This window comes from Chelmon rostratus, chromosome 20, assembly GCF_017976325.1.
Source record: "Chelmon rostratus isolate fCheRos1 chromosome 20, fCheRos1.pri, whole genome shotgun sequence".
Lineage (NCBI taxonomy): Eukaryota > Metazoa > Chordata > Actinopteri > Chaetodontiformes > Chaetodontidae > Chelmon > Chelmon rostratus.
Genome location: NC_055677.1, coordinates 9,084,630 through 9,110,415, shown reverse-complemented (window position 1 = coordinate 9,110,415; position 25,786 = coordinate 9,084,630). Strand labels below are relative to the sequence as shown.

At 43.7% G+C, this 25,786-nt stretch overlaps 2 protein-coding genes across 2 annotated transcripts; one reads left to right on the top strand and one right to left on the bottom strand.

Moving 5' to 3' along the window:
- Positions 1–1,726: 1,726 nt before the first annotated feature.
- trpc1 (transient receptor potential cation channel, subfamily C, member 1) lies at positions 1,727–15,505 on the top strand. The gene is made up of 13 exons (XM_041961531.1): positions 1,727–1,892; positions 2,620–2,774; positions 2,881–2,982; positions 3,129–3,331; positions 4,206–4,337; positions 4,536–4,731; positions 6,111–6,447; positions 8,310–8,449; positions 9,320–9,469; positions 13,752–13,936; positions 14,144–14,345; positions 14,681–14,875; positions 15,023–15,505. The coding sequence occupies exons 1-13, from the start codon at positions 1,727–1,729 to the stop codon at positions 15,248–15,250; spliced, it is 2,391 nt and encodes a 796-aa protein (XP_041817465.1). The 3' UTR covers positions 15,251–15,505.
- Positions 15,506–16,740: 1,235 nt separating this feature from the next.
- Positions 16,741–25,164, bottom strand: pcolce2b (procollagen C-endopeptidase enhancer 2b). The gene is made up of 9 exons (XM_041961544.1): positions 24,955–25,164; positions 24,569–24,677; positions 23,854–24,109; positions 22,657–22,781; positions 21,769–21,905; positions 21,519–21,682; positions 20,520–20,603; positions 17,433–17,600; positions 16,741–17,046 (listed from the first exon to the last, which is right to left on the bottom strand). Exons 1-9 carry the CDS (start codon positions 25,086–25,088, stop codon positions 16,916–16,918), a joined length of 1,308 nt encoding a protein of 435 aa, XP_041817478.1. The 5' UTR covers positions 25,089–25,164; the 3' UTR covers positions 16,741–16,915.
- Between the last annotated feature and the right edge of the window lie 622 nt (positions 25,165–25,786).

Sequence of the window (25,786 nt, the reverse complement as noted above, 5' to 3'; positions counted from 1 at the left end):
ACATGCACTATTTTGAGCTCTGAACTCTTATTTGTAATATTTTCTGTGGGCTTTTTCAGGTGGATGAGACACCTCATTAGCCTAGAGAGCAACAGAGTGAGTAATTAATTCAAATAACACAGATTATTGATATGGATTTTTTTTTTTATCACACTGCAAAATCCTTTATTCCTGTCAGTACATACATGTAATCTTGCTGTGTAGTAGCCAATAATTACTTGTTACATTTTAGATGACATTTCCAGACTTATAAGGGAATTTGAACTCTTATTCCCAATCTGCATTGCCAGTTGCGTGAGCAGCTGTGTGATTCAAACAATTACTCAACAGGCCTTTTTCCACAGAGAACGTTTTGACACATCAACAGTCGGAACGGCTCAGTTGCAGATGATGAAATTAATGTTTTTGTTTCAGGGTCCTGGTATGGCCCACTGTCACAATGTCGTATCTTATTGGGACAATTGAGCCATTGCTAATGTTGTTAGTAACGCCTGTGCTTTGACTATGACAAGTCAAAATGTCTGCTGTGATAACAAAGACCCATTACACTCATTTTCCTTTTGAAACTGGATTATTTTGCTTCACTGCCTCCCAGTACGTACGGCACAGAATGGCTTGACTCCCTGTTTTACTCAAATGTAAAATATTATGGACTGCACAGTTACTTTTCTTTCTCTATTATCAGTTTTTCTATTTCTCTGTCACTGTTCGCAAAAGTGTTTAGTGTTCTCTGATTACATAAGTGTCACAGACGAACTTTGATATGCATGGTTGTGGCTGTCAGAGCCAGGACAGCTGTGTGCATCTCCCATATGTGTTCCCTCGCTGTCTATACACAAACCCGCATATTTATCTCCCTCTCTTTCCATAATTCATATGCAGTAAAAAATTTCACCCATGCATGTCCAAGCACATTACATGGACATGCTCACTTTACTGCAGGAGGCAGCCCGTCCGCCACAGCTGCGATTTATTTCCTTTCTCACATTATGCATGCAGACTTCCTTGAGCTGCACTGTTAACACAAATATTATTTCCGAGTTTATTCTGTAAAACACAGGCCTGCACAGATTTATGATGCTCAGCGTTGTCAGCGCGTGCATCCAAACTCGAAGCATGGCTACGATAAATCTATCTGCATGAAATTCTGTTAAACTTTCAAGCATCTTTAAAACGTATTCTTGCAGTGTAATAATACAGTAGCTCCCCGCGCGCACACACACACACAGACACACGCGCGCGCGCGGAACAAAGCTGCACTCAATTGCCCTGTTACGTAACACTAAACAAAGCGGCTCTGCGCCTGCGAAGTGAGCGAGCAGGTGGAGGAGGGAACACATGCGCAGTAGGCGCCTCGTCAGCAGCATCAGGACCAGAAAGATCCCAGCAACCCTGCGATGCGAGAAGATGGTGCGCGTGAGCACGCCGAGGGAGATGTCCGCGTCGTTTCGTCGGACTGCAGTCGCCTCTTACATGTGCGCACCCGACGTTTGAAGCCATTCGGTGCGAGAAAAGACGAAAGGAGGGGGATTTTTTAGCCAGCAGCCGCGCGCAAACGGACGCAGCAGAGATGCGACGGCAATAACAACACTTGGTTTTTTTTTTTTAAGTCTCATGACGACGCTTTAAGCCTCTGCTGCCAAAAACAACAGCACACATAAGGACTCCTCTAATGTCACCGCATATGACGGGCTTTCTTGTGTGATGGTCGCCGGTTTCTAGTGGGATGCACATCAGTGTTTGGCCGTACTCGCTCTCCGTCGTAATGGCAGCTCTGTACCAGGGCACGGACGCCTCCTCTCCGGATAAATTCCTGGCCTTGAAAGACGTGAGAGAGGTGAAAGAGGAAACTACGCTGGACGAGAAGCTCTTCCTGCTGGCGTGCGAGAAAGGTTTGTTGTCATTTTCCCTCTTCCGAAGTAAACCAAACCCCACAGTCATCGTTTTTCACCCACAGTATGATGCGTTTAATGACCAAGAAAAGCTCATGTTCATGTTGGAATCAAGCATTTTAAGACTGAAGGCATTACTGAAGCATTAAGCCTGAAATGAGCTGGCTGACATGCACTGTAGGTAACAGCTTGATGGATTTCCAGCAGGGTCGTTCACTCACTTTGTTCTTTTTTTTTTCAGTGAATACCTCTCACAGCTGCCTACATGTTTGCCACAGGGCTTAAGATATATTTAGTTGAACGTCTGCTCCTTCTGAAAGTTTCTCTGCTCACTTTTCTCAGCCCCTAACAAGGAAAGTGAATGCAAAGAAACTGAAAGGAAGCTGCACAAGATGCAGACAGCGTCAAACAGCAAAGAGGCGTCTCGTCCGATGGGAGGAGAACGTTTCATTGATAAGTTAAAAACATTGCACAGGCCGAGGTTGTTTTTTAGGTGCACAGGCCAGCAAGAGTGACCATATAAAGTCTCTCTAAACATGGCCCGGCAACAGAAATTGTCCTTTGAGGGAGATGTTATTGTTATGCACAGCTGAGGTTAAGAGAAGTGCTGGAGGCGAGCCTGCTCTGTGAGAGTGCCGTCCGAGGCTTGTGTGGGTCTGTTTGACGCCGTGCACAGATAGCAGCCACTGCTCTTACAGATCTGACTTGTCTTCGACCTGCTTCTCAGGCGACTACTACATGGTGAAGAAACTGCTCGAGGAGAACCGACACGGCGAGCTCAACATCAACTGTGTGGACGTGCTGGGCCGCGATGCCGTCACCATCGCTATCGAGAACGAGAATCTAGACATCCTGCAGCTTCTGCTAGAACATGGCTGCCAGGTAGGGAACACACACAATCTTAAGTTCAATCATAAGTGCTGCTGGGTGCCTAGTTTTGGCTTGTAATCTGCTGTTTGAGAGCTTCAGAAATGTTGCTTCTGCGCAGGCAACAGACGCCCTGTTGGTGGCCATAGACTCCGAGGTGGTGGGAGCTGTGGATATCCTCCTCAACCACAGGCCGAGGCGATCTTCCAAGCCCTCCATTGCTGTAAGTCCCCTCTCATTACAGCTTGTAAATCCTCTTTCAAAATGAGCACCGCAGATGCAAAGAACAGGAGGATATAAACAGTCCTTTCTTATCATTTTTCTGCACGGTATTTGAGATTTTTCCACATATTCCTATTTTCTTTTCAGAAACTGATGCAGAGGATTCAGAACCCAGAGTATTCCACCACCATGGACGTGGCTCCGGTCATCCTGGCAGCCCACAGGAACAACTACGAGATCCTGACCATGCTGCTGAAACAGGACATCTCGCTGCCCCGGCCCCATGCCGTAGGCTGCGAGTGCGCGCTCTGCAACGCTAAAAACAAGAAGGACAGCTTACGACACTCCAGGTACAGCACAGGCCACCTCAGTGATCTAGTATAAACACTGTTGGCTTTACCCAGTTGGCTGCATTAAACACCCACTGATCGAAACCAGAAGAGAGTGTCGCACTAAATTACTGCAACTCGAACTGGAAGACTTCTCTCTTGTCTTAGATGATGCCTGTGTTGCTTTACGTGATGATTGTTTTGGCCTTGATCTGGTATGTAGGAGCTTTGAAACAGCTATAAATCAACTGGTGTGTCAAGCAAAGTGTTAAGGAAAGGTGAAACATTGCACCGCCTTGTTTTGATGATAGCATCAGCTTGAGAATGTCATCTTAAGCATCTGGAAAGAAATGGTTTATTATCATATGCACTTTTGACAGGACCATGCCTGCTTACAGTAGTCTCTTAGTCCCACAGAGGCCTCCTAATGCTGACTGCCAAGCTTTACTTTTCTAGCTACGGAGAGATAGTATTTGGATTGCCAGTATTGGTATATTCATTTATTCAAGAAGGTGATGGTTTTATACTCAAATATAAAATCATTACAAGCTCGAATTTAAGGGGAAGCTGCAAAATCAGCAGCATTTCCCCTGGGAAGTAGTGATTCTTGGTTTCTGATACCATCTTATATCTGCAGATGAGATTTTGCTGGTCTCCTCCGCCGGGCATTTTTATTCACTGTGCAGGCCAGTGTAGCATCCCACACAGTGAGCTAAATGAATCAGTCTGCGGTTTGGCTGGCAAACAGCATAAGAGGTCAAAGCAGGTACAAATAAAGCAGCAACAGTAGAAGGCTGAATGTTCTAGATATCCTTTTTTTCTCATGTGCAGCTCTTTTTCGTGTTCAAATTTTCACATTTTTATCAGCTCATCCGACTTGGTCTTTCCGGTTCAGGTTCCGCCTGGACATCTACCGCTGCCTGGCCAGCCCCTCTCTGATCATGTTGACTGAGGAAGATCCCATACTCAGGGCCTTTGAGCTGAGTACAGACCTCAAGGAGCTCAGCCTGGTTGAGGTGGAGTTCAGGTACGATTGCTAACAAATGCCACATGTTAATTGAATTTCTTTGCACATAAAAACACAAGAGAAACATGCTGCACATGTACAAACATATGCATATACACGTACACAGTGATATTGTAGACCCCGTTCCTTTATAGCCAGGAACAGATGAGAATCATAATCTTTCATGTGGTCTGATTGTATCTAATTTCCGTACTCCAGGAACGACTATGAGGAGCTGGCAAAGCAGTGTAAGATGTTTGCCAAGGACCTCCTGGCTCAGGCTCGAAACTCTCGAGAGCTAGAAGTGATTCTCAACCACACATCCAGTGAGGATCATGTCGACAAGAGAGGCTTACTTGAGGAGCGCATGAATCTCAGTCGACTCAAGCTTGCCATCAAGTACAACCAAAAAGAGGTTAGGCGGGCAAAGTCAGCACCTTTTGGCGGCATCAGTAGTTGAGGAAATGATTTAAAATGTTACTTGATCATTTCATTCAATTACTATCTACAGATAAGAGGAGATAAAATGATAATACCATCAATTATTAATGATTTGTTGTTGTATATGTGGGATCCATCTGCTCTAGCACACCATGTGCTTGTCTTTATGAGATATGAGTTTGGCAGGATCAAGTACTTCCTCTAGGCAACGGCAGTTAAAGACAAACTAAAGCTGGATGTTTGAAGCTGTGGGGCAATTTACAGCTGGGATGGCTCAGTCTGAACAGTTTGACTCGTATATCACAGTACAGCTTGTGGCATACCTTTGTTTCCTGCTGGAGAAAGAACACCTCATAAGGCTGAACATCAGAGAAATGCTCCTCTAGTCCTTCTTTGTTAGGGTTTCTGGTTGAGTTTTTATTGCAGAGAGAAAATTGATGCATTTATAGCTTATTAATTTATAAGCTATATATTGTTTGGCAGTTTCTGTTTGCTAACCAGGTTAGCTGTTTTCCTGTCTTTGTGCTAAGCTAACCGAACCGGTTGCTGGCTGTAGCTTTATATTCACCTAAGGGATATAAGAGTGTTGGCAATACTTGAACTGTATGTTCACAGTGACAGAGCTACAAAAAAGCTAAGCGTGGCTAGCTACATTGTCGTAAAGTCGCTGTTGAAGTGTTGCTCAAATGCTTGTTGACGTAGTTATTTCGTCACAGGCTTGTGTTTGTCTGCCAACATGGATTGTCAGTAGCGAGGACTTGCAGAGATAGCTATCTCTATCTACAGCGATCGCTATCTATCTTATAACAAACCACTGCAGCTAGCCATTTTGCACTTATAAATGTACGTGGCATACCGGGTACTCCCTGCTGCCACCCTGTGCATTTGTTTTCTTAATGTTGTAGTAAAACAAAAGGGGTCGGTTAAATAGCGCTGGGAATTAGCTAAGCAAAATTACGTTTTTCTTCCATTTCTTTAGATGGGACGGAACAGGAAGTGGTAGAGAGAAGGAAAGTGGAACTGGTGAACCAAAAACATGATGGTGATGCTTCACTGCATCATTGTAGCGCTGAAAAAACTTGAGGCCAGCTCAACTTTTAACATGTCACGCAGTATTTTTACCTTCAGTTTTCACCTTCATGATGTTGGCTTCTATTCAAATTAACTTGTATCGTGTTGTTTTGTCACTGGTAGTCTGAACACACACTAACTCTCTGCAAGAAAGCTAATAAGCATATTTTCCAAAATGTTGACCTTTGTGCTAATGCATTTCAACTGACTGACATAAAAACAAACAGGATTTGCCCAGTTTTGATGTTCTCACCTCATTCTCTCCTGACGCCCACCTTACAGTTTGTGGCTCAGTCAAACTGTCAGCAGTTCCTCAACACCGTCTGGTTTGGAGAGACGGCCAGCTACCGGCGCAAACACACCTGTCTAAAGATGGCCACAGTGCTGACCGTGGCGATGCTCTGGCCGCTGCTTTCTGTCTGCTACCTTCTGGTGCCGCGCTCCCGCGTGGGCCAGATCATCCACACGCCCTTCGTCAAGTTCATCATCCACAGCGCCTCCTACTTCACCTTCCTGCTGCTGCTCAACCTCTACTCTCTGGTCTACAACGAGGGCAAGAAAAACACCATGGGTCCTGCGCTGGAGATGATAGACTACCTGCTCATCCTCTGGATCATAGGTCAGCGTTTTTTACCCCACCTCAAATCAGCCTTTGTGCAGTAAGAAATGTATGTCTGCTGTGTGGAGGGGGGTGTCATGTATGTTGCAATCATAATATATATTTCAGAGCTTAGAGGGCTAATTTCTATAACTAAATAATCAATCTCCTAATGGATACAATAGAAATACAAAAAGAGTAAAAATTCAATAAAACAAACTAGAATTTAATAGAAGGACACTGCAAATTGGAGTGAAAATGAGAGATTCCTGTTATGGTCTGCCTAAAGTCCAGTATCCTGTATCCTTAATCCTATCAGGCATAACATGACAAACAGCTCTTTCTATACTACATGACAGAAAGCCTGGCTTGACTGGATTAAATCTGTCAGTTCTGCTTCTAATTGAGCTCTATAGGAAGGAACTGCAGCTTCTTCTCTCTCCCCCCCGTGACCCATCTGAGTGCTGGACTCGGCCCACATACATGCAAACGCACATTAGCACGAGGACTAACACATGTGCACAAGCCGTATGGGTTGAGATGAGGCTGGTTCAGATGAGGCTGGATGGTGACAGTTCGAAATTGACCCTGTCTCCCTCTCTGGGGGTTGGGCTTCTCTACCTTCCTCTTCTGCCAAGAAACCATTAGGATGATCATTCAATCACTTTAATGGCCCTGCCTTCTCAGCAGAGATATTTGTCTCATGGTTGCAGCATCCTAACGCTCTCCACCGGTCACAAAGCATCATAACCACAGCTCATTGGTCTAGCTTTCATCGCCGGGTTGATAAATCATTCCAATAACAGCACCTGACAGGTTATAAAAGGATATAGAAGCAATTGACTTCTATTATTCAATGTTATGAAGATGGTTGTGGGGTAATTTGCCATTTATTCTGTATATTGCAGTAGAGAGATCAGGAGTTGAGTCATTAGACAGAAATGTAATGGGTTTTTTCCATGGCCTGAGATAGCCCACTAGAGGGAGAAGATTCCTTAAGCACTGCAAAAGAGCAACATCAAAGATCAATTTTAATAACTTCAGCATTTTTTTTCTTCATGGCTGCCTCATTTCAAGCAGCTTCACTGCAAAGGTGTGATGCAGTGGTGCAGATTTCACACTCTGGGGTCTCTGCAAGACTAGTTGAATGGCAAGAGTGAGATTTCTAATGCAGATGCTATCAGGATGTGCAAGGGAGCCATTAAAGTTGCTACATTTTGCTGCATGTCTACAGACAGCACTCGCACGTCAAACAGCAGCTTTTCATTCCTTTTGCTTTCCATTGTTCTCGCTCCCCCCCTTCAGTTCTCCACCCTGCTATTCCCCTGAGCCAGATACCTCACATTAATGGGGAAATCAGATGCTGAGATTGTGAGTGTGTCTGTGCGCTGGGCTACATGCATGTGTGTGTCACTGTGTGTGTTAATGCACCTTTCTGTTAGTGGAGGAAGCACTCAGATCTTTTTACTTAAGTAAAAGTAGCAGCACCACAGTGCAGAAATACTCTGTTGCAAGTAAAAGCCCTGCATTTACAATTAGTATTAGATTAGTTTGGAGTATAGCAGTAGCAGTCATTTCTGAATTGAGGCACAGAGGATGCGTCACTCTGCCTTGATTTGCGTCTGGAGTCAAGCTCTCAATCTTCATGTAGGGTCCCTGCTCTACATTTAGAATAATGACATTCTACTTGGACACAAACACTCTTTATTAAATTCCACACACCTCCTTAAATCCTACAGATGTCACTTTTTCAACACATTCATCTCCAATTTCTGTACCTCATACATTCCTGTTCGCCCGGGTCTGCAGAGGATGACAGTTTTTTTTGTTCCAGCGGTGTGTGTACATGTGTGTGGTGATGGGGAATTCCTGCTCTCCTGTAGGGATGGTGTGGTCGGATGTGAAGCGTCTGTGGTATGAGGGCCTGGAGGACTTTCTGGAGGAGTCGAGGAACCAGCTGAGCTTTGTGATGAATTCTCTTTACCTCGCCACCTTTGCCCTCAAGATAGTTGCTCATAGCAAGGTACACACACTCTTTAGCTTTCGAGGGTAGACAGCTGCATGTGATCTTTGGTACTGTTGGCTTGAAAGCTTGAAAGATGGCTAATCACTGGATTTAGAAAGTTAATTTATTTCATTAGCAGTTTATCATTTAGTGTATTAACAGCCCAACACACCCACACAAGTGTTTTCAGTAGCTCAACTCAAGGTGTAATTTTTCCCACCTTAACAGGTACTACAGGAGGTTGGGAGAGATGCCAGTCAGGCACAGCCTGTACACACCCACACTGTCTTCAGAAAGAGGTCGAATCAGGCGAAATAAGTGAAATCATCCGTGGGGGAGGGCCATTAGTATATAGGTCCACTGAATATGCATAGGAAGCTGCAGTAACTCTAATTTGTATTACTGACTTAAATTTAAGTTACTGAATTTCATGAAAAAGCACCGTACGTTGCATTGATTACCTGAGCATTTTAAGATGTAAGTTGTATTTCAGAATTTCTCTTTATGAAGAAAAGGACTCTGAAGCTGTCACACCGGTCTCTTAGATGTTTAACTGATTTCCAATCTAGATATTAAAGGTAGCCTTAGTTTTGCTACCACTCTACTGACACCTCTGATAATTGGGGAAGTTATTAGGCCTAACTAAATCAGGTGTGATCAGCCAATCAACAGTCAGCATGCACACTTGATTTAGATGTAAAATAATCATTGTTTGGGGTCTCCAGGGGTAGAATAGTATGAGCCAGTCAGCCAGCTAGTAGCCACATCTACCAATAAACAAATCACAAGCCATGCTTCATTTGTGATTTAAATGCAGTGAATGCGAGTAGGTTAGTATCACGGTACACTGTGTCAGTGCTGTTTTTGTGTTTGCTTGATGTTCCTCAGTTCAAGAATGTGGAGGACACAGAGAGGAAGAACTGGGATGCCTTCCATCCCATCTTGGTGGCGGAGGGCCTGTTTGCATTCGCTAATGTTCTAAGCTACCTGCGACTCTTCTTCATGTACACCACCAGCTCCATACTGGGGCCGCTGCAGGTAGGAAAAAACACTTGTTACGCGCACTGAAAGTAGTCCTGGGCTCGGTAGCTCCATATTTTCAGAGCTTTTCATTCCAGGTGGAGCCAGCCAAGATTTGAGTGTGATCCCTGTGGAAGTTTGCGATCATGTATCCAGCCGTGGCTTCGTAAAACACTTTGGATGAGAAAAAGAATGACAGATGTCTTATGTAATGATTACAAAACCACTTCCCTTTTTGTCATTCTCTCTAACCACACCACACACACACACCACCCACTCTCATCCTCTCACAGTGAAGTGTGAACGCTCAAGGACGAGCACACGCTAAACATCGCAGCAGCTGTGCTCAGCAGTATCGTCGCAATCGCCATAAGCATTAAGTATAAGCACCGCGAACTGAGGCAGCAGACGAACGCGTTCTGCTGTGATGATGTCCTCATAATAAACCGAACAGAGCATCATAAAGCTTTGCAGCTTAGACGCCGTATGCACGACCGTGCCGCTATCATCATTTCTATCATCCGCGTGAATGAGAGCCCTTCAGTTTTGCGAAAATTGATTTCTCGAGCCGACTTCAGTTTAGGCTGCATATTTAAAGCTGGAGGAGCTGACTCCATACACCCACAGCACATTTTCACTGGATCCTACATCGATTTCTATTACAATCTGGCACATACAGCAAGTCTGATCCATTGCCATCTCAAGAGGAATTTTGGCTGCAAGTACTGAAAAGGGAAAAATATAGTCATTACATACTTTATAGTCCGTGGAATTTGAAAACTTTTCAACTCAGTTTCTGAACTTTTTGAATTTATTTTAGCTCGCTCACTTTTTTAATGCTACTTTGATGCAGTTTGAAAAATGCACGTGCATCAGCCTGATTGCTTAATCCTGGAAAAGCTGCATTGGATTGGCTTGATTAACCCTCAGTCTTAGCTGGCACTGTCGCACAGAATTAGCAGACACGATGCGTCTTCAGAACCTCTTCACTTGTTTTTCTCTAAAGGTTATGGAAATGTTTAGCAATGCAGCTGTGCTGATCCGCTTTATGCCTCTTACACAACACAAAATAGATTGAATTTATAAACATTTACTCTGGCAAAAATGGGCATTTCTGTGGTGCTTAAGTGCAATAGTGCATTAATGTGTGTTTTTCACATTTCATGTGATCCTTTCATGTGGAACCCAACATTTAACTGTTGCCAGCTTATTTAATACTTTCATATATATTGACAAGACATTTCCGGTAATTCTGGTTTGTTGGTTCTTTTTCTGATGGAAGAGCCTATGTAAATGCTGAATATTCGTTAAAGCTGTCTAGGTTTCATATCTTCATGCTGAGCAATTTCAGGTGGACAGTCAAAAGCTTTATGGATCACCTTGTTTTACAACTTGGCCAAAAGTATTCTGTTATATCGATATTTTCCAGCTTCTCAGACAAGCCAGAAATCTGGTTTGCATATTTTCCACTCAGACTCTTCAGCAATCGCAGTACCATAGGTGTCCCGTTTTATCGCATCATGATGTTGTGTATCATCCGGCCAGCTGGCAGAGAGAGAAGCTGTAAAGCCAGCCAACGTCTGACTTTGTGCTGGCAGAATTTCACTTTTCCCCCGTGTGTGACTTTATTACATAAAGGCATGCAGTGAGGTCAGGCTATTTGTAGGGATGCCTTCCTGTCATTAAGCCGAGGTGCTGTTTGCGGTTGACTTATAAAACACTGAGGGTGCCCTGTAGATTGTTATTAAGCTACAATCTCCTCCATCTTTCTGCCTCTCTCTCCCTCTTCTCTCCTCTCTCCCATCTTTTTTCACTCACTCGCTCTGTGACATCACCGTCTGGCTTGGCAGGATGGAAAAATTATTAGCTTTGGAAATAGATGTGGCTGTGTGTTCATGGCCGCACTCGCACTCACATGGCAGACACACCTCCCTACTAATGCACACGCACCCACACATTTCCACACTCATGTGACATGCGGATGTGCAATCCAGCTGCACTCAGACGAGCTCCTGCTCACACACAGACGGTGAGGCAGTAATATATGGGTTGCGGTAATGCAGGTTTCTATGATTCTGTCCTTCCTAAAGGGGCCAGCTCACATTTCTGCCGGGTAGCGCCCCCCACCGAGGTTGGAAAGAGTGACTGCATTTGTGAGTGTGCCTCTGTGGGCATCTGCTATCACCAGTTGTGCATACAATGAGCTCACTCATGGCCTAGACTTAACCTCACTGACACTATTAACCTCCCACATGACGGATGAGCACCACGAGGCATGTATGAGTGTGTCTGAGAGAAAAAGACGTGAGTTGTGTCCACACTGCATACAAATTCTCATCTGATTCTGAGTATTTATTGTAGTGTGTTGACACTGTAAATGTGTGAAATATTTAGAGATTTGTCAATAGGCATGTTTTCAAAATGTGGTGCTGGTGAATGCTGTTGTCCCAAAATGCTTTGCACAAAGTTGGAAAAAAATGGAAAAGAAATTGGAAACAGTGTTGAGACAGTTCCAGGAACATCTCGGTAAACAAAAGCTTTTGCCCTCTGCGAAAATTAATTGGAAGGCACGTGAATATATATCTAAAGAAAGTTGTGCAATAGCATATGTGACAGAGAATTTTAAGCTGTATTTAGATAATTAAAATGAGAATAAACAGTTAAATAGCGATGCTGGAAGTTCAGTGCTCCTTGACATCCATTGGTGCGCATGCCTCATTTCTTGTGAGAAGTATACATAACACCAGCACTGTATACTTTGCTGGCAAATAAATATTTAGTATATGCCTTTGGGGGTTATTTAGTAGAAAGAGTTTGTTTACGCACACATAGATGCATTTGAGGAACCTTAAATGTATTAGACCCCCCCTCCTCCAGTCAAGGTTAAGAGCTCCTGACCTGCTGCATTCCTGCTCTGTTTGTACAGTAACTAAGTTAGGCTACCTGTCAGGCTGGCCGAGCAGGGAACACCCTCAGCCCCTAAATCAGACGTGTACAAAGTGGCAGAGGAATACACCGTGGGGGATTTCAACATGACGAGAATGAATCAACCTTATAGACTAGCCTTTCCCCTCAAACAAGCAAACACCCCAGTCTCCATCCACCTGGAAGTGCAGTGAAAGTGGTCATCCCTCACACTGTACACCGTGTGTGTGAGGGCTGTTTGAGCATCTCTAGGTCCTACTAAACAGATAAGCCACTCAGGTCTATAAATAGTCAGTTTCCAATGGTCTGAGAAGACTTTCTCTGTCTTCAAGCCCTCTTTTTTGGCTTGTTCCATGTTTGCCTGTCTTCCCTCAGGTAGGGCAAGAGCGCTACAGCTGCCAGTATACATGTTGGTTTTTCCACTTTCTCGGGGGATCGCTGCTAAGCAAGAACATGAGGGTAAAAACTAGCTACAAGTGCTGGAAAGTTTGCTTACAAGTGTTGAAAGAGTACCAGAACATCTCCCTCGATCAGAAATACAGCTTGCTTATTGAAGTTTTAAAGATATAGAAAGAAATAATGTTGCAAGGGGCCCAGAAAAGAAGCCTGAAATGTGACAAATTCTTTTAAAATAAACCTGAATAGAGCTAAATCTAACAGCACTTAAGTAAAAATGTCCATCCTGTAATTCAGTCACTGCTAGGCTACACTGCTGTTTCCTTGCTGGCTAAACAGCTGCTAAACTAGCTAGCAACAACTTTGATTACAGATCAAAACCATATTATTGCAATTTGTCTTTAGTAAAATTAAGTTGGCATTCAAGTAAATATTGAGAATCATAATGAATTTTTAAATTTTAATTTTAATCACTGGTTGCACTGATGTTTCCTTGCTATCTTAAAGGCTGCTAAACAAGCTAGGAACAGCTATGATTATATGGGCTAAAGTAATCGCAAATATCGTATCATAAATATTTAAGCCTTCTAATAAGATACGTTTTTTGCAGTTAATGCAGATTTTGGCATAAGCTTTTTCACAGCAGACTTATCATAGCAGGACAGACACATGTTGTGCTAATATATAGCACAGCTTACTGGTACACTTTAATGTACACTTACGTACACTTTTGTCATTAATGCTGATATACTTAACTGTCCTTAACTTCTCAGTTAGTAAGAAATCAATCAGATTCTGTCAGGATGAAACAAACATCCTGTCAGGTGTCAAATCTGACCCCAGCTAGCCCTCTTTGTGCTTAATGAGGATTACTGGGATTGCTGGCAGAAAACCATGAAAAACAAAGAAAATGGCTCATGTCTGCTTGATTAGATCAGATCAAGCTGTACAGGATTAACAAATATTACATTTTTGCCAGATCTCCATGGGTCAGATGCTGCAGGAGTTTGGAAAGTTTCTGGGCCTCTTCCTGCTGGTGTTATTCTCCTTCACCATTGGACTCACCCAGCTTTACGGAAAGGACCGGAAAGACCCGGACAAGACTCCACCGAAGGACTGCGAGGGCATATTCTGCCAGCAGCAGAGCAATGATGCATTCCACACGTATGGGCCAACCTCAATCTGTCATTTTGGAGATCGATGACAAGAATGATGGATGTTCAGAGTGCTTGTTGAGAGATGTTAGAGAATCTGCATGGGGCTTTATAAATGTAGCTGATAAAGCCATAGAAGTTCTTCTGTTTCAAATGCAGCTGATAGACATGTCGCCTTAATACACACTAACATATACCAGCATTTTCCGTTTCACAGGTTTATGGGGACCTGCTACGCCTTATTCTGGTACATCTTCTCCCTGGCTCACGTTACGCTCTTTGTCACCCGCATCGCCTACACGGAGGAGCTTCGCTCTTTTGTGGGCGCCATGATCATAGGCACTTACAACATTGTGGTGGTTATTGTGCTGACCAAGCTGCTGGTGGCCATGCTCCATAAAAGCTTCAGACAAATTGCTGTAAGTATAAACAACTCTTGGCACTTAGTTTCGCAGTGCCGTCAAGGGTAATTTGAGTTCAACTCGGAACCGAAAGTTGCAACTGTTTTCATTTACTGTTAAGATTAGATTTTTTTAGATTTCTGTAATTCACCCTGAAATGTTACACAGATGTTAAATGTTTGGGGAACATTTTCTCCTTTCTTTGAACAACTGTTTGATTTTGATTATGCCAAAAAAAAAAAAAAAAACTTTTGCATTTTCAGGATTCCTCTCTAAATGGAGAACAGTGTGTGAAAGTTCATTCTCACATTCCTGCGTTCTCAGTGTAATTGTTGGCTTTTGGGCTTCTGTAGAATCACGAGGATAAAGAGTGGAAGTTTGCTCGGGCCAAACTGTGGCTTAGCTACTTTGACGACAAGTGTACCCTGCCTCCGCCGTTCAATATCCTCCCCTCTCCAAAGACGGTCTGCTACCTGGTGACCAGCATGAGGAAGTGGGTCTGTTCGCATACCTCGAAGGGCAAGGTGAAGAGACAGAACAGCCTCAAGGTATGAAAAATTAATCATGCATTAAATTGTGCTAGGGAGACGGCTGCTGGTGCATGTTTGTGATTTGACTTTTTCTAATTTTCTGGAAAGCTATTTATGATTTGTGCAATATTTCGCCGGCAATCTGAATTCGTCTTTTCCATCCAGGAGTGGAAGAACTTGAAGCAGAAGCGTGACGAGAACTACCAGAAGATCATGTGTTGCCTGGTGCACCGCTACCTGACCTCCACGCGGCAGAAGATGCAGAGCACAGACCAGGCCACGGTGGAAAACCTGAACGACCTGCGTCAAGACCTCTCCAAGTTTCGCAACGAGATGAGGGACCTGCTCGGCTTCCGGACCTCCAAATATGCCATGTTCTACCCAAGGAGCTAAAAAAAAACCCACTAGATATCTCTTCCCCTTCCCCCTCTCCTCTTGACAAAACCTCTGCTTCTTGTTTATCTGGGATGCCGTGTGACCCGAGCATGTGATAAACTCTGCTCCTTTGAGTCACAGAGGCAATTTTAAACCTGGAACTTAACTAGAAACATATATATTCTCCACCAAAGCCTCCAAGACTCAGGCCCCCTATGTATTATTCAGCTATTCTACCCTTTTTGTAAATAAAGAAAGCCATTGTTTTCAACAGAGAGACGAATAAAGATTTATGGAAAAATTTGACCCTCTGCGGCTTTAATGGCATGAAAAGCTAGTCAGGAATACGATTTTGAGATTAGACGTTTTTTCTTGATTTCTCTCCTTGAAAACTGATCTTTGGCAACTCGGGTCTGAAAGCCAGAAAACTGTCAACTGCTCAGCCAAGTGCCCAGCAGTCCAGACCACGTGAGAGTCACATTACACACACCTGATCCATTCTCCTGCTCATTAGAGCAGAGCTGCCGTGGCTCAACAGACCAACTCAGATATTGTTTTGGCATTATTCAATTTCCAACTGACAGACAGAGACAGACAAACAAAAGGAAAAGAGTAAAGGAAATTTATTAGGGCAGATGAAAACAATAAAATATAAATAATATTCACAGACTTTTTCATATGAAAATAATTTTCCTGTCATACCTCTGCCTTTAAAAACAATGTAGGTAAATGATTTATGCTGATGTGGTGGTGCTTTGCATCTGTAGACAAGCTGCAGAAAAGCGCTTTAGCAAGGAAAGTCCTCATATGTTTCACATAAAACCAGCATAAAAAGAATCATGATTGTATTAAATATTGCACTTTTTAATCACCACTGAAAAACTTCCTAATCCTGCTCATTGAAGCTGAACATGGAAAATTAACTGCAGGTTGCTAACACCGTCATTAGAACTGCAACAATCAGCTGTGACAAATCCAGTGGGGATATCGATCAGGCTCCAGACTCTCGCCAGACAGACGTATTTGTTTAATGCAAACTAATTCACATTGCACTCCGCAGCTTCAATGGGAAACAGCTATAAAAGAGGATTTTTTGAAAAATTTTAGATTAATAGTGCAATCATAGGATGTCAGAACAGATGCGCTCTGGATTTGAAACTATCTGAGTGATATTTGTCTTATGAAACATCTCTGTGAATTGCTGTAGTCTTTATTCTGGGCTTCTGTTACTGGCCTCAGTTTAATTCCCTGCCAGGGGCATGGCGGGAATGTGACGCCGCCGAGTGAGAATGGGCTGAGAACAGGGATGGAAATTTCAACTCATTTTGTTCCTGATTAATCTGAGGTTGCCAAACAGACTAAGCGACTGATCTTTTAATGGAAGACAGAGTGAAAGTACTAAATGTCTTCTTCTTTATTCCAAAAACATGCGATCCGAAGCAAAATGAATAAATACAAAAATCTGAGATGCTCCTAATTGAATGAATCATGCAGAGTTTGTTTTGTAATGGCGTCCCTGCATCATGTTTCTGCTTTGGTTTTTTTTGGCCTGTGTTTGTGTGGAGATGGAGATTTCTTTTTGTTTTGTTTTTTTTGTTTGGTTTGTTTTTTGCTCAATCGTTTCCATTCACAGCTCAGCCTCAGGCACACCTGTCCGGTGGAGATCCACAGAGCGACCGGAGCTCAGCAACGCTTGTTTTTCAGAACGTTGAGTCCTTTCTGGTTCTTTGTCTTAAACGCCATGACGAAGTGGTGAGGGGCGATTTTGCCACGGCCGTCCTCGTCCACCTGGCCCATGAAGATGTAGTTCAAGCCTGGTGAGGTCACACAAAAAAAACCTGAATGCAGTGGCGGAACGGCAGAGACATTCAGGGAGGCCAGATATGAGAATCTCCACATGGCAGGTCTGTATACCATATGTTTATATGCATACATATAAACATATTTAATGGTTCATTGACTGCTTGGACAGTGAGTTCTGCCTCTCACCTCACACTTTGGGGAGAGCTCTACCAACTAGGCGTGACGGCACAGCAAAGGAGGCAAACTCAGAGCCATAGGTTATTGAAAACAGTCAGAAACCAGCAACTGCACACTGATTATCATCATTTAGATCATGATCGTTCTTTGGTACAGTGGTTTCATAACTCAAAACAATCTCAAGGACATTGAGCCAATTTATTGTCAGCAGTGAACTCACCTCTTCTGATAAATGGACACTTCTTGCACAGGATGATGATCTTGGTGCTCATGGTCTTTCCTGCCTGTTGAATGGCCAGACTGCCTTCTTTATACACGTTGATGATGGAGACAGTGGCGTACATGCTTCCTCCTCTCATCACAGCAGTAATGACAGTCCCGCTAATCACTGCCAGAGACGCACACATACACACAGGTCATGAAAAATAAAATCGAACACGCATAAGTACTGAAAATCCACTAAAATATCACATAAAGAGTGCCCCTGTAATTTGTAGTAAACACTGCATAAACAAGGAGAAAAACAAGGATCTAGAGATGTTGTTTTAATTTCTATAAACAAAATCGTCACTATTTTGGCGAGTGCCATTTCTGGGCTGTGGTTAGATTGAAAGCCAAAGCTTTAAGCAGAGTACAGCAGCAGCATAATTAGACTCTGGAAAACCAAAATAGAGAAGTAAGACGTTACTGACTCATATTAAACAGACAGCTAACAAGGCTAAGAGTCTGCAGATGTGCTAGCAATCCTGTGAGGGTGTACTTGGGCACAGCGGTGCTATGTGCTAAATGCTACCATCGGCATGTTAACAAGCTCGTTAACATCTAAGTTTAGTGTGTGAGCATGGTAACATTTGCTAATTAGCACAAAGCACACACACACGCATATATATATGTGTGTGTGTGTGTGTGTGTGTGCTTTGTGCTGGGGCTGATGGGAATGTTGGTTGTCAGAATGTCAGCAGTTTTTCAAGTGTTTAGTCATAAATCAAAGTATTGGACAGATCAGAGCTTGACCTGATGGTGGCGCTAGATGGAAAGTCGCATCGATTCATCCCGAATGATACATGGGTGTCAAATACCATGGCAATCCATCCAACAGTTGTTGAGACATGTAAAATCTGAACCTAATGGTGGCGCGAGAGTCACAAGTGAGAGGGATTCCTCCTCTGGGAACCATGAACATCTGAACATTTTTCTGATCAATCCATCTAGTAGATGTTGGGATATTTCGCAGGATGTGCGAGTAGTCACTTACTAGTGGTGAAAAGGTCAAGGGATAACCAAAGTCACAAGAATTCCTCCTCTGTGCACCCTTGATATCTCATAACAATTATTTAATAGTTCAAATAGTCCAGATATTTCACTTAAAGCCTTGTCAACCTGAGAAAAAGTCATGGAATCACCAAAGTCGGTAGGATTCACCATCTGCGGATTATGGATGTCTGTACTGAATTTCATGGCTATCCATTTGGTAGATGTTAAGATATTTCAGTTTGGACCAAAGGACCAACAGACCAGAGCCATGCTGCATGGCAAAAAAAACATGTAGCCATTCAGTTTATCATACTGCAGGCTAAAGTAAAGACAAGTCAGGGGTTTTTCTATCAGCATAGACCTTAGTACATATAAAGTGAAGAATTTACATCAAATGTTTCCACATCAGAGAAGACAGCCTGGAATTTACAGCAGGGAAGTTAGCATGACGGGAATCTGCTTTTTTATTGTCCTCATCTAGAATCTAAGAGAACTGTGAATGATGTGCGCCCACTACTTTTCACCTCCTGTCTGTGAAGTGCAGCCTTGTCTATAAAGATGTCATGGTGAATGAACAGCATCAACATTTCCTCTCAGGCTGTCAGCACACCCCTTTTGACCTTTTTATGGCTCCCTCATCCATCCACGAGCTAATAGCCCCTACTCAAAAGCTCAGAAAACACATCAAGGATATCATTTTCTGTAATTTTAAGACTTTTGAAGATAATTCCAGGATGTGGCCCTGCCTGTGATGAGGCCAAGTTAAACGTGTGATATCATAATTGTGCAGCAGAGAGCTAAAATGTTTTGCATGTGAGTCAGTGGAGCACTCGATATTATTTACCATGCAATCTAATATGGACAGGAAACAGGTAGCAGCTCAGTGATTTCCTCTCAGCAAGTAAGACAGGCCATTTAAGATCTGAAACTCCTTGAGAAATCATCCTGCGGGTTAATTTACCAGAATACAGAATTGCTACATGCTGTACTTCCTGTTCTTTTTTTTGTTGCCGGTGTGTGCTTGAAAAATTTCACGAATCTGCAGTGAAATTTCAGTCATTTCCTGTTTAGTCTGACCAGGACAAAAGAACAAAAAAAGAAAAATTGCAGCTCTGTTGTGTGGACTCGCTCACCGTAGAGGAGACCTAACGTTCAGCAGCGATAGCGGAGCAAGACCAGGATTCTTTACGCTGATGGTACCAATATGTGTCGACTTCACATGCTGCCTGTTTCATTTCCTGACAGGGATGAGAACAGCCAGAGGACTGCCTGTTTCACTGATGTTATTCTATCTGCTGCTACTGTTACATACACCAGTCAACTGCTTTTGACATTCAGAGTGCATATATCACACCATTAGACTAAACAGTACCAAATGTTATGACTGTAAATGTCAATTAGACAAACTGTTTTCGCTGCGCTGGCTCACCGCTTCATTAAAACGTGATGCGCCGTGTTGTGTGGCGACTCCGCCGCCACATCACATGGGCGACTCTTTCCACATGCACCACCGCGTCGCTCGCCTTTCCGCCCTTCCTGATGCAAATCCAAGTGAACTCTTTGAAATGCCAATCGAACACATGTGGCAAACATCCCGGAGAGGAAAACATCACAGTGGCGGGAGAGCAGCAAACGAGGCCGAGCCCGAATCAACACGTTCATTTATCAACAGTTTGCCCACAGTCAGAGGCTGAGTGTGTGTGTGTGTGTGTGTGTGTGTGTGTACACTGGAGGTAACTGTGTCTTACTGTATGCACTCCTTCACTTCCTGACCGGCTATCAAGGAAGCCTTTGAGATGAGCGGTGGGAAATCAGAGAAGCAGAGACAGTGACATGATCAGGACTGTAAACTGCTTGTTAGGGGAGATTTGGCTGCTGATGTTAATGCGGGCTGACGTAAACCTTAAAACAGTCTGCACTGGTTTGGACTTTTTAGCATTAGCATGCAAGTAACAGTAGGTAAGTTCAATGATGACATGAGCAGAGCTGCAACATCTGAGTGACTGCAGCTTATGTGGTTGAAAGAAATCGCAATAGGCACTGATGCTCTTACCAAAATTGCTGGAGCAGTAATTGCTCTCAAGTGTTCCTCGTCTTTTGCATTTCTGCTGGCACAGGGCTACAGAGTACTTCAGAGCTGCGGAGACACACACACACACAAGAAAATGCAATCTCTGTAATTTTGCCTGCCAGTGATGCAGGCATGAAAGTTATGGTGGCATCTGGTTCTGCTGTGGTTTATTCACAGGATGTTCTCAGGAACACAAGAGGTCTCCTCAAATGAATAGCTGTGTTTAAACAATGTGTAAAATAGCAACTAAATGTGACAAGAGAACATCTGTTTTTAGAGTTAGAGATAGTAAAGAGTCCATAAAGGGAAATAGAAAGAAAATACAAGGTGGCTGGCTAAATATTATTCTTACTGGAAGGGGGGTCAGGGAAAGATAAGCCAACCAGAGAGCGCTGTGACAGTATGACATCATGGCAGGCAGGCGCCAAAATAACCTGGCTTGACTCGGGGAAAAAACAATGTGTGGGAATGAGAGTTTGAGTATGAAAACGAGCTGTGATAGCGGGTGCAGACACACGCCCACATTATATATGGAGAGAAATGAGACATAGATTTAGCATATGTTGTGTTTGAACATGTGCTGCTGTTGCATGCAGCTTTAATAGGGCCTGCGGTCTCCCGTGCTGTATGTTCTACTCAGTCTTTCTACAAAGGAGAATAATGCATCACAACTGCATGTCAAATTGTGAAGATCCACTGTTTAGTTTGGTTTATTTTTGTTGAAGCAACCACTTTCACCAGATTTCTGAACCATAAGCAGCTCTTGAAGGAGCTGGCTCTTACTAAAGCAGCACAATTTTGTTCGTTCCTCGCTATCAGAAGCAGATTCCAGATGTCCCCCGTGTTTAAAGGGGAAGATAAACCCCACATGTTAGCAGGAGAATCCAGTAGTGCAACGCCAGTATGTCTCATAGCTACATCAACAAATACAGATGTTAGAAGCCTTCCAGGGGTTTTTATTGGATAAACGTTGCTACCTACGTATGGGCCTGGTGGTGACTGGCTGTGTGGTAGTGGTGGGTGGTATCGTGGTGGTGGGGAATTTCTTTGGTCTGAACTTGTAGTGTCCAATGAAGCCATCCGCGGTCAGACTGAGATCCGACAGGAACTGGATAAGGAGCTGGTTCCCCTCTGAGAACACGGGCCTGCGAAGAAACCCAGACAAGCGTAAACTGACAGGAATTCGTAGGATGGATGTTTTAGAGAAACTCCTGCTCACAGAATCACCTACGCTGGGGGGCTGTCTCCACAGTATTTCCCAATCCTCTTGGCGTCGTTGATTTCCGCCCCGTTGAAAATGGAGACGTGGTCGTAGCGGCAGTAGTTATCTCTCTCCACATCAAACTTCTCAAACTTGACTTCAATAATCTGCAGCGGGAGACAAATCGCAAACCATCTTCTTTCATCAAGCAAAAGCTTGTAATCGGGCTATCAGGGTGTCTGATTAAAGGGCACCGCTCGGGGGACGATGTAGTCTTTTTTCCCACCTGTTACACATTGAGCCTTCTTAAAAGATTACTCCACTGATTTAGCATTGCAGTACTATAACAATTTCAGAATCGTGATGGACAGTTAAAAAGAAGAGGAATCAAAATCAATGCAGCAAAACCAGAGATATCATCTTTTTTATCACCTTCATTACCCACAATTCTTGCCCTTCAACAGTTTGGTCATAATTAGAGATAATTTGCTAATCTTTTTTGGCATATACTCAACTGAAGACAGTACAAAGACAACATATTGAATGTTTTATCTCATCAACTTAATTGATTTTTGTAAATATCTGTATATCAAACAAATTGGGACAGGAACAACGAAAGACTGGGAAAGTTGTGAAATATGGAAAAAACACCTGAGTAACAAGTGTTGCTCCCCAAGAGCTGTCAACTGATCCTCCGCTCCCCTTTAAGAAGACATCTGATGTAACTTGTTGCGCGTGTTTTAAGCTTTATCTCACAATGAGACTAACTTACCCATATACTCCTCAGTGTTATCAAGGAGCGTCAATGATCTACTGTGGACACGTGGGTGATTTTTGTGTCCATGTTTTCACAGGCCAGTTTGAACTTTACACATAACACATCCTTTTATTAAGAAAAATTCATCTTAATCCTCTGACCTGATTCTTTGGTGCCACTATGTGCCAGGAGCAGGTGACGCCAGCTGGGTAGTCCTTCTCGGGCCAGTTGGGCGTTTTGAAAGTCCCAGAAGGCTTGTCCAGTCTGCCCCCACAGTACTGCTCCCCTGTGGAGTAATGATTGAAGTTACTTCTTGCATAGTCATCAGGAATAATGTGAAAAATGTCATCACTGGTCCTTGATGGAAATAATCCAGCTCTTATTTGTTTTTCTCTGAAAAGTAGTAACAGCGTGTACATTATATGATTCTGCATGTAACCTCTTGTTTACTGTAACAGGCGCTCTCGTTGTCAACTTTGTCATCATGTGTGTCTTAAAAAGTAAGTCAATTGTGAATCCTGTGAAGGGAACAGCTTCAAAAAATACAGTTCGGTACAAAAAATACCCTTTACAAATGTTGTGCTGTACAGTTTCGGCATGGCTCAGGGACAGTATGGCAACAGTCTGTCACCATCTGACTGTGTAAGAGCCTGGCAGGCTTGTTAATAGCCATTGTCCGTTACAGCTGTCAGCTCCTTGAGTACAGAGAACCAGCCATTAAAATTCCACCAAAACAGTAGACGAGACTTTGCAACCCTGCAGAGAGGAAGAGGCTCATTCAGCTCTAAGTGATACTTCTGACCTGTACCTTCTACTCAAGCGCTCCAGAAAATGCCAGTGAGAAATTCCACATCATGCTGCGAGGAGTGTTGAGATATTCCTTAAACCCGTAGCCTTGTCTCGGACAAATGAAACCCCCAAAGGTCACGTGTGTTTTCTGAGCAGAGGGAAAACTTAACCTTCTTTTTTGTTTTTCTGTGTGTCTGCGTGCCTCGAAAGTGATTCCCAGTATACAAAAGCTGAACTCGACTTGAGAAGGTAAAACTTTTTCTCTCTGTCTGGGCATTGTGGTACCACGCGATGACCTCAGTGAAGCAATTTGTGTTAACAAGGCTTGTTAATTTGCGTTTTAATGACTGACCCCCTGCTCAAACAGACACACTCCCAGGCCAGTATCAGATTCCTTTATGGGGTGAAGTCATGGCTGAGGCACAGTCCTGCATGGCTCTGTATTGCACGCTTGGGTAGTGGCGAGATATTCTCTACGCTGCTGCTGCACTGCCTTGCTCCTGTGTGCAGGGCATCAACGGTAAAAGTGAGCAAGTAACCAAACTATTCCTTCTCCCGTGCTTGCCTACCTCTCTCATGTGGGTGGGCAGCAGAGAAAACAGCCAGGAAACCACTCCCAGCGGTGTTGGCATCAGATACCATCTGCATGAGCATCTTGTTGCCCGTGGAAACCAGGGCTCCTGGCTTGAATGTGCCACAGAAGCGGCCGAGCCTCTGCCCATTGACATGACCACTGTAAACGTCCACATAATCATAGCGGCACAGGTTGTCGCTCTCCAAGTCAATAAAGCGGAATGACAGGACCACCACCTTTCCCTCAGGGACCTGGGTGAGAATTAAGGGTCAGTTTCACAGAATTATCATTATTACTGTGAGCAATAAAATGTCACTCCTCCTATAGCTATTGGCTTGGTAATAATAGTAGTGATGTGCATTAGATGTTTTCCACATGTTATTGCAGATAATAACAACACATTTTATACAGCAAGGCTTACTTATGTACAGCAGGCTAAATGCAAGTAGGTCCAGCCATAGTATGAGATAGACTGCTTAAATGTACAGTCAAGGTCAACAAAAACTGCTTTGAGCTGGCTGTGGTTAAGTATTTTTAGAGGGAAATTAGGAGCTTGTGGTTAGTGAAAGAGTATCATATTATTACAGCACACTGTGCAGCTGTTTGATGTGTTTCTAATTAACATTTGAGCTATCAGTTGCATCATCATCATCATCATTACTCTGGGCTCTGGTGGAAAAAGCAAAACGTGACTCTGAAACTGGACTCACTGTGATTCTCCACACGCATTTGGTGTTTGGGGGGTAAACTCCTGGGTACCCCTGGCTCCCGATTACTCCTGAATCCCCTGTGACGTTTCCGCCGCACGTGAACGTCGGCCTAAAGGTGGGGGACAGAATGATTTCTATTTTTGCAAACACCAACATGATGCTGATGTGTCAGAGCAACAAACATGCACAAACGTTAACGACAGCCTGCGGTTTCATTTAATGCGCCATATGTCCTGACTGGAGGCTGCCCAGGCTGCAGAATATCCCTCTGAATGAACTCCAGTCCGCTGGCGCTGCTTCTCCGCCGGCTACGTGAGATCCTTGACACCTTGCTCACTCACAAAGCTTCCAAATTACCTGAATAAAAAAAGTAAATAAAGGTGTACCTCCGCTGAGACTGCGCACAGACCTCTGTCAAGAACAGTAGACTCCATGCGCAAAAAATACTGCATGTTCTCCACATTGTTGGGTCGACGGAGCAGGCGCTTCGCCTGTTTTCGCCCCGTGGCATGAATGGCATTGTGTTCAGCAGCTGGAACGGTGGGGAAAAGTACCCAGTAGTTCCTGCGGGGAGTTTCAGTAACTGCAAGCTGGAGCAGATGAATATAGCGTTTGTTCTGCGTGGTAGGAGGGACGGAGCACAGGCTGCTGCTTTCCCCCCCCAAAAAAAAAGAAAAAAAGGAAAAAAACGGAGAGAAATCATTAAAGAAGCGCTGGGAGGGTGTGAGGTCTCACGTTAGTATTATTCGGCACCTGGCCTGAAAAACCTTGAAGGAGGTAGCTTGAATAAACCTGAGTCAACTCATGCTTGAATGGTTTGGCATTCCAGTCAGTATGGACCATATGCACATGGCAGAGACTCCATATATAGGCTAACCAAGATCGCACAGGTCTGCAGTGCAGGCTGCGTGTACAGTGTTATCCAGATGTGGCGTGAAGGAGGACCCCGAGGAGGACACCTGTTCTCGGAGAGGAATGCACATTTCACAGCAGCTGAAAAAAATGATTAAAACGGGTGTTTGAAGTGGCCTCGGGCTGCGGGTTGTCAGGACAATATGCACAGGTATCAGAGATAGACTACCGCTAAACAGAGAGGCACAGAGAGAGAGCGCCACCCGCTGGACTAAGTATGGTACAAGCGACTACTTATAGCTGCGTATGTCATATTAGCTGAAATATATTGCATCGTGTTTTTCTCCTTGCTTTATCAATGAAAGG

Bases quoted from the DNA above. Each gene is read 5' to 3' on its own strand.
- trpc1 (XM_041961531.1), top strand. From the start codon at position 1,727: ATGCACATCAGTGTTTGGCCGTACTCGCTCTCCGTCGTAATGGCAGCT. The intron at 1,893-2,619 runs GTTTGTTGTCAT...CCTGCTTCTCAG, and splicing joins CCTGCTGGCGTGCGAGAAAG to GCGACTACTACATGGTGAAG. The intron at 3,332-4,205 runs GTACAGCACAGG...TTTCCGGTTCAG, and splicing joins GACAGCTTACGACACTCCAG to GTTCCGCCTGGACATCTACC.
- pcolce2b (XM_041961544.1), bottom strand. From the start codon at position 25,088: ATGCCATTCATGCCACGGGGCGAAAACAGGCGAAGCGCCTGCTCCGTC. The intron at 24,678-24,954 runs GTACACCTTTAT...CCCCACCTTTAG, and splicing joins TGTGCGCAGTCTCAGCGGAG to GCCGACGTTCACGTGCGGCG. The intron at 24,110-24,568 runs GTGAGTCCAGTT...ATTCTCACCCAG, and splicing joins AATGCGTGTGGAGAATCACA to GTCCCTGAGGGAAAGGTGGT.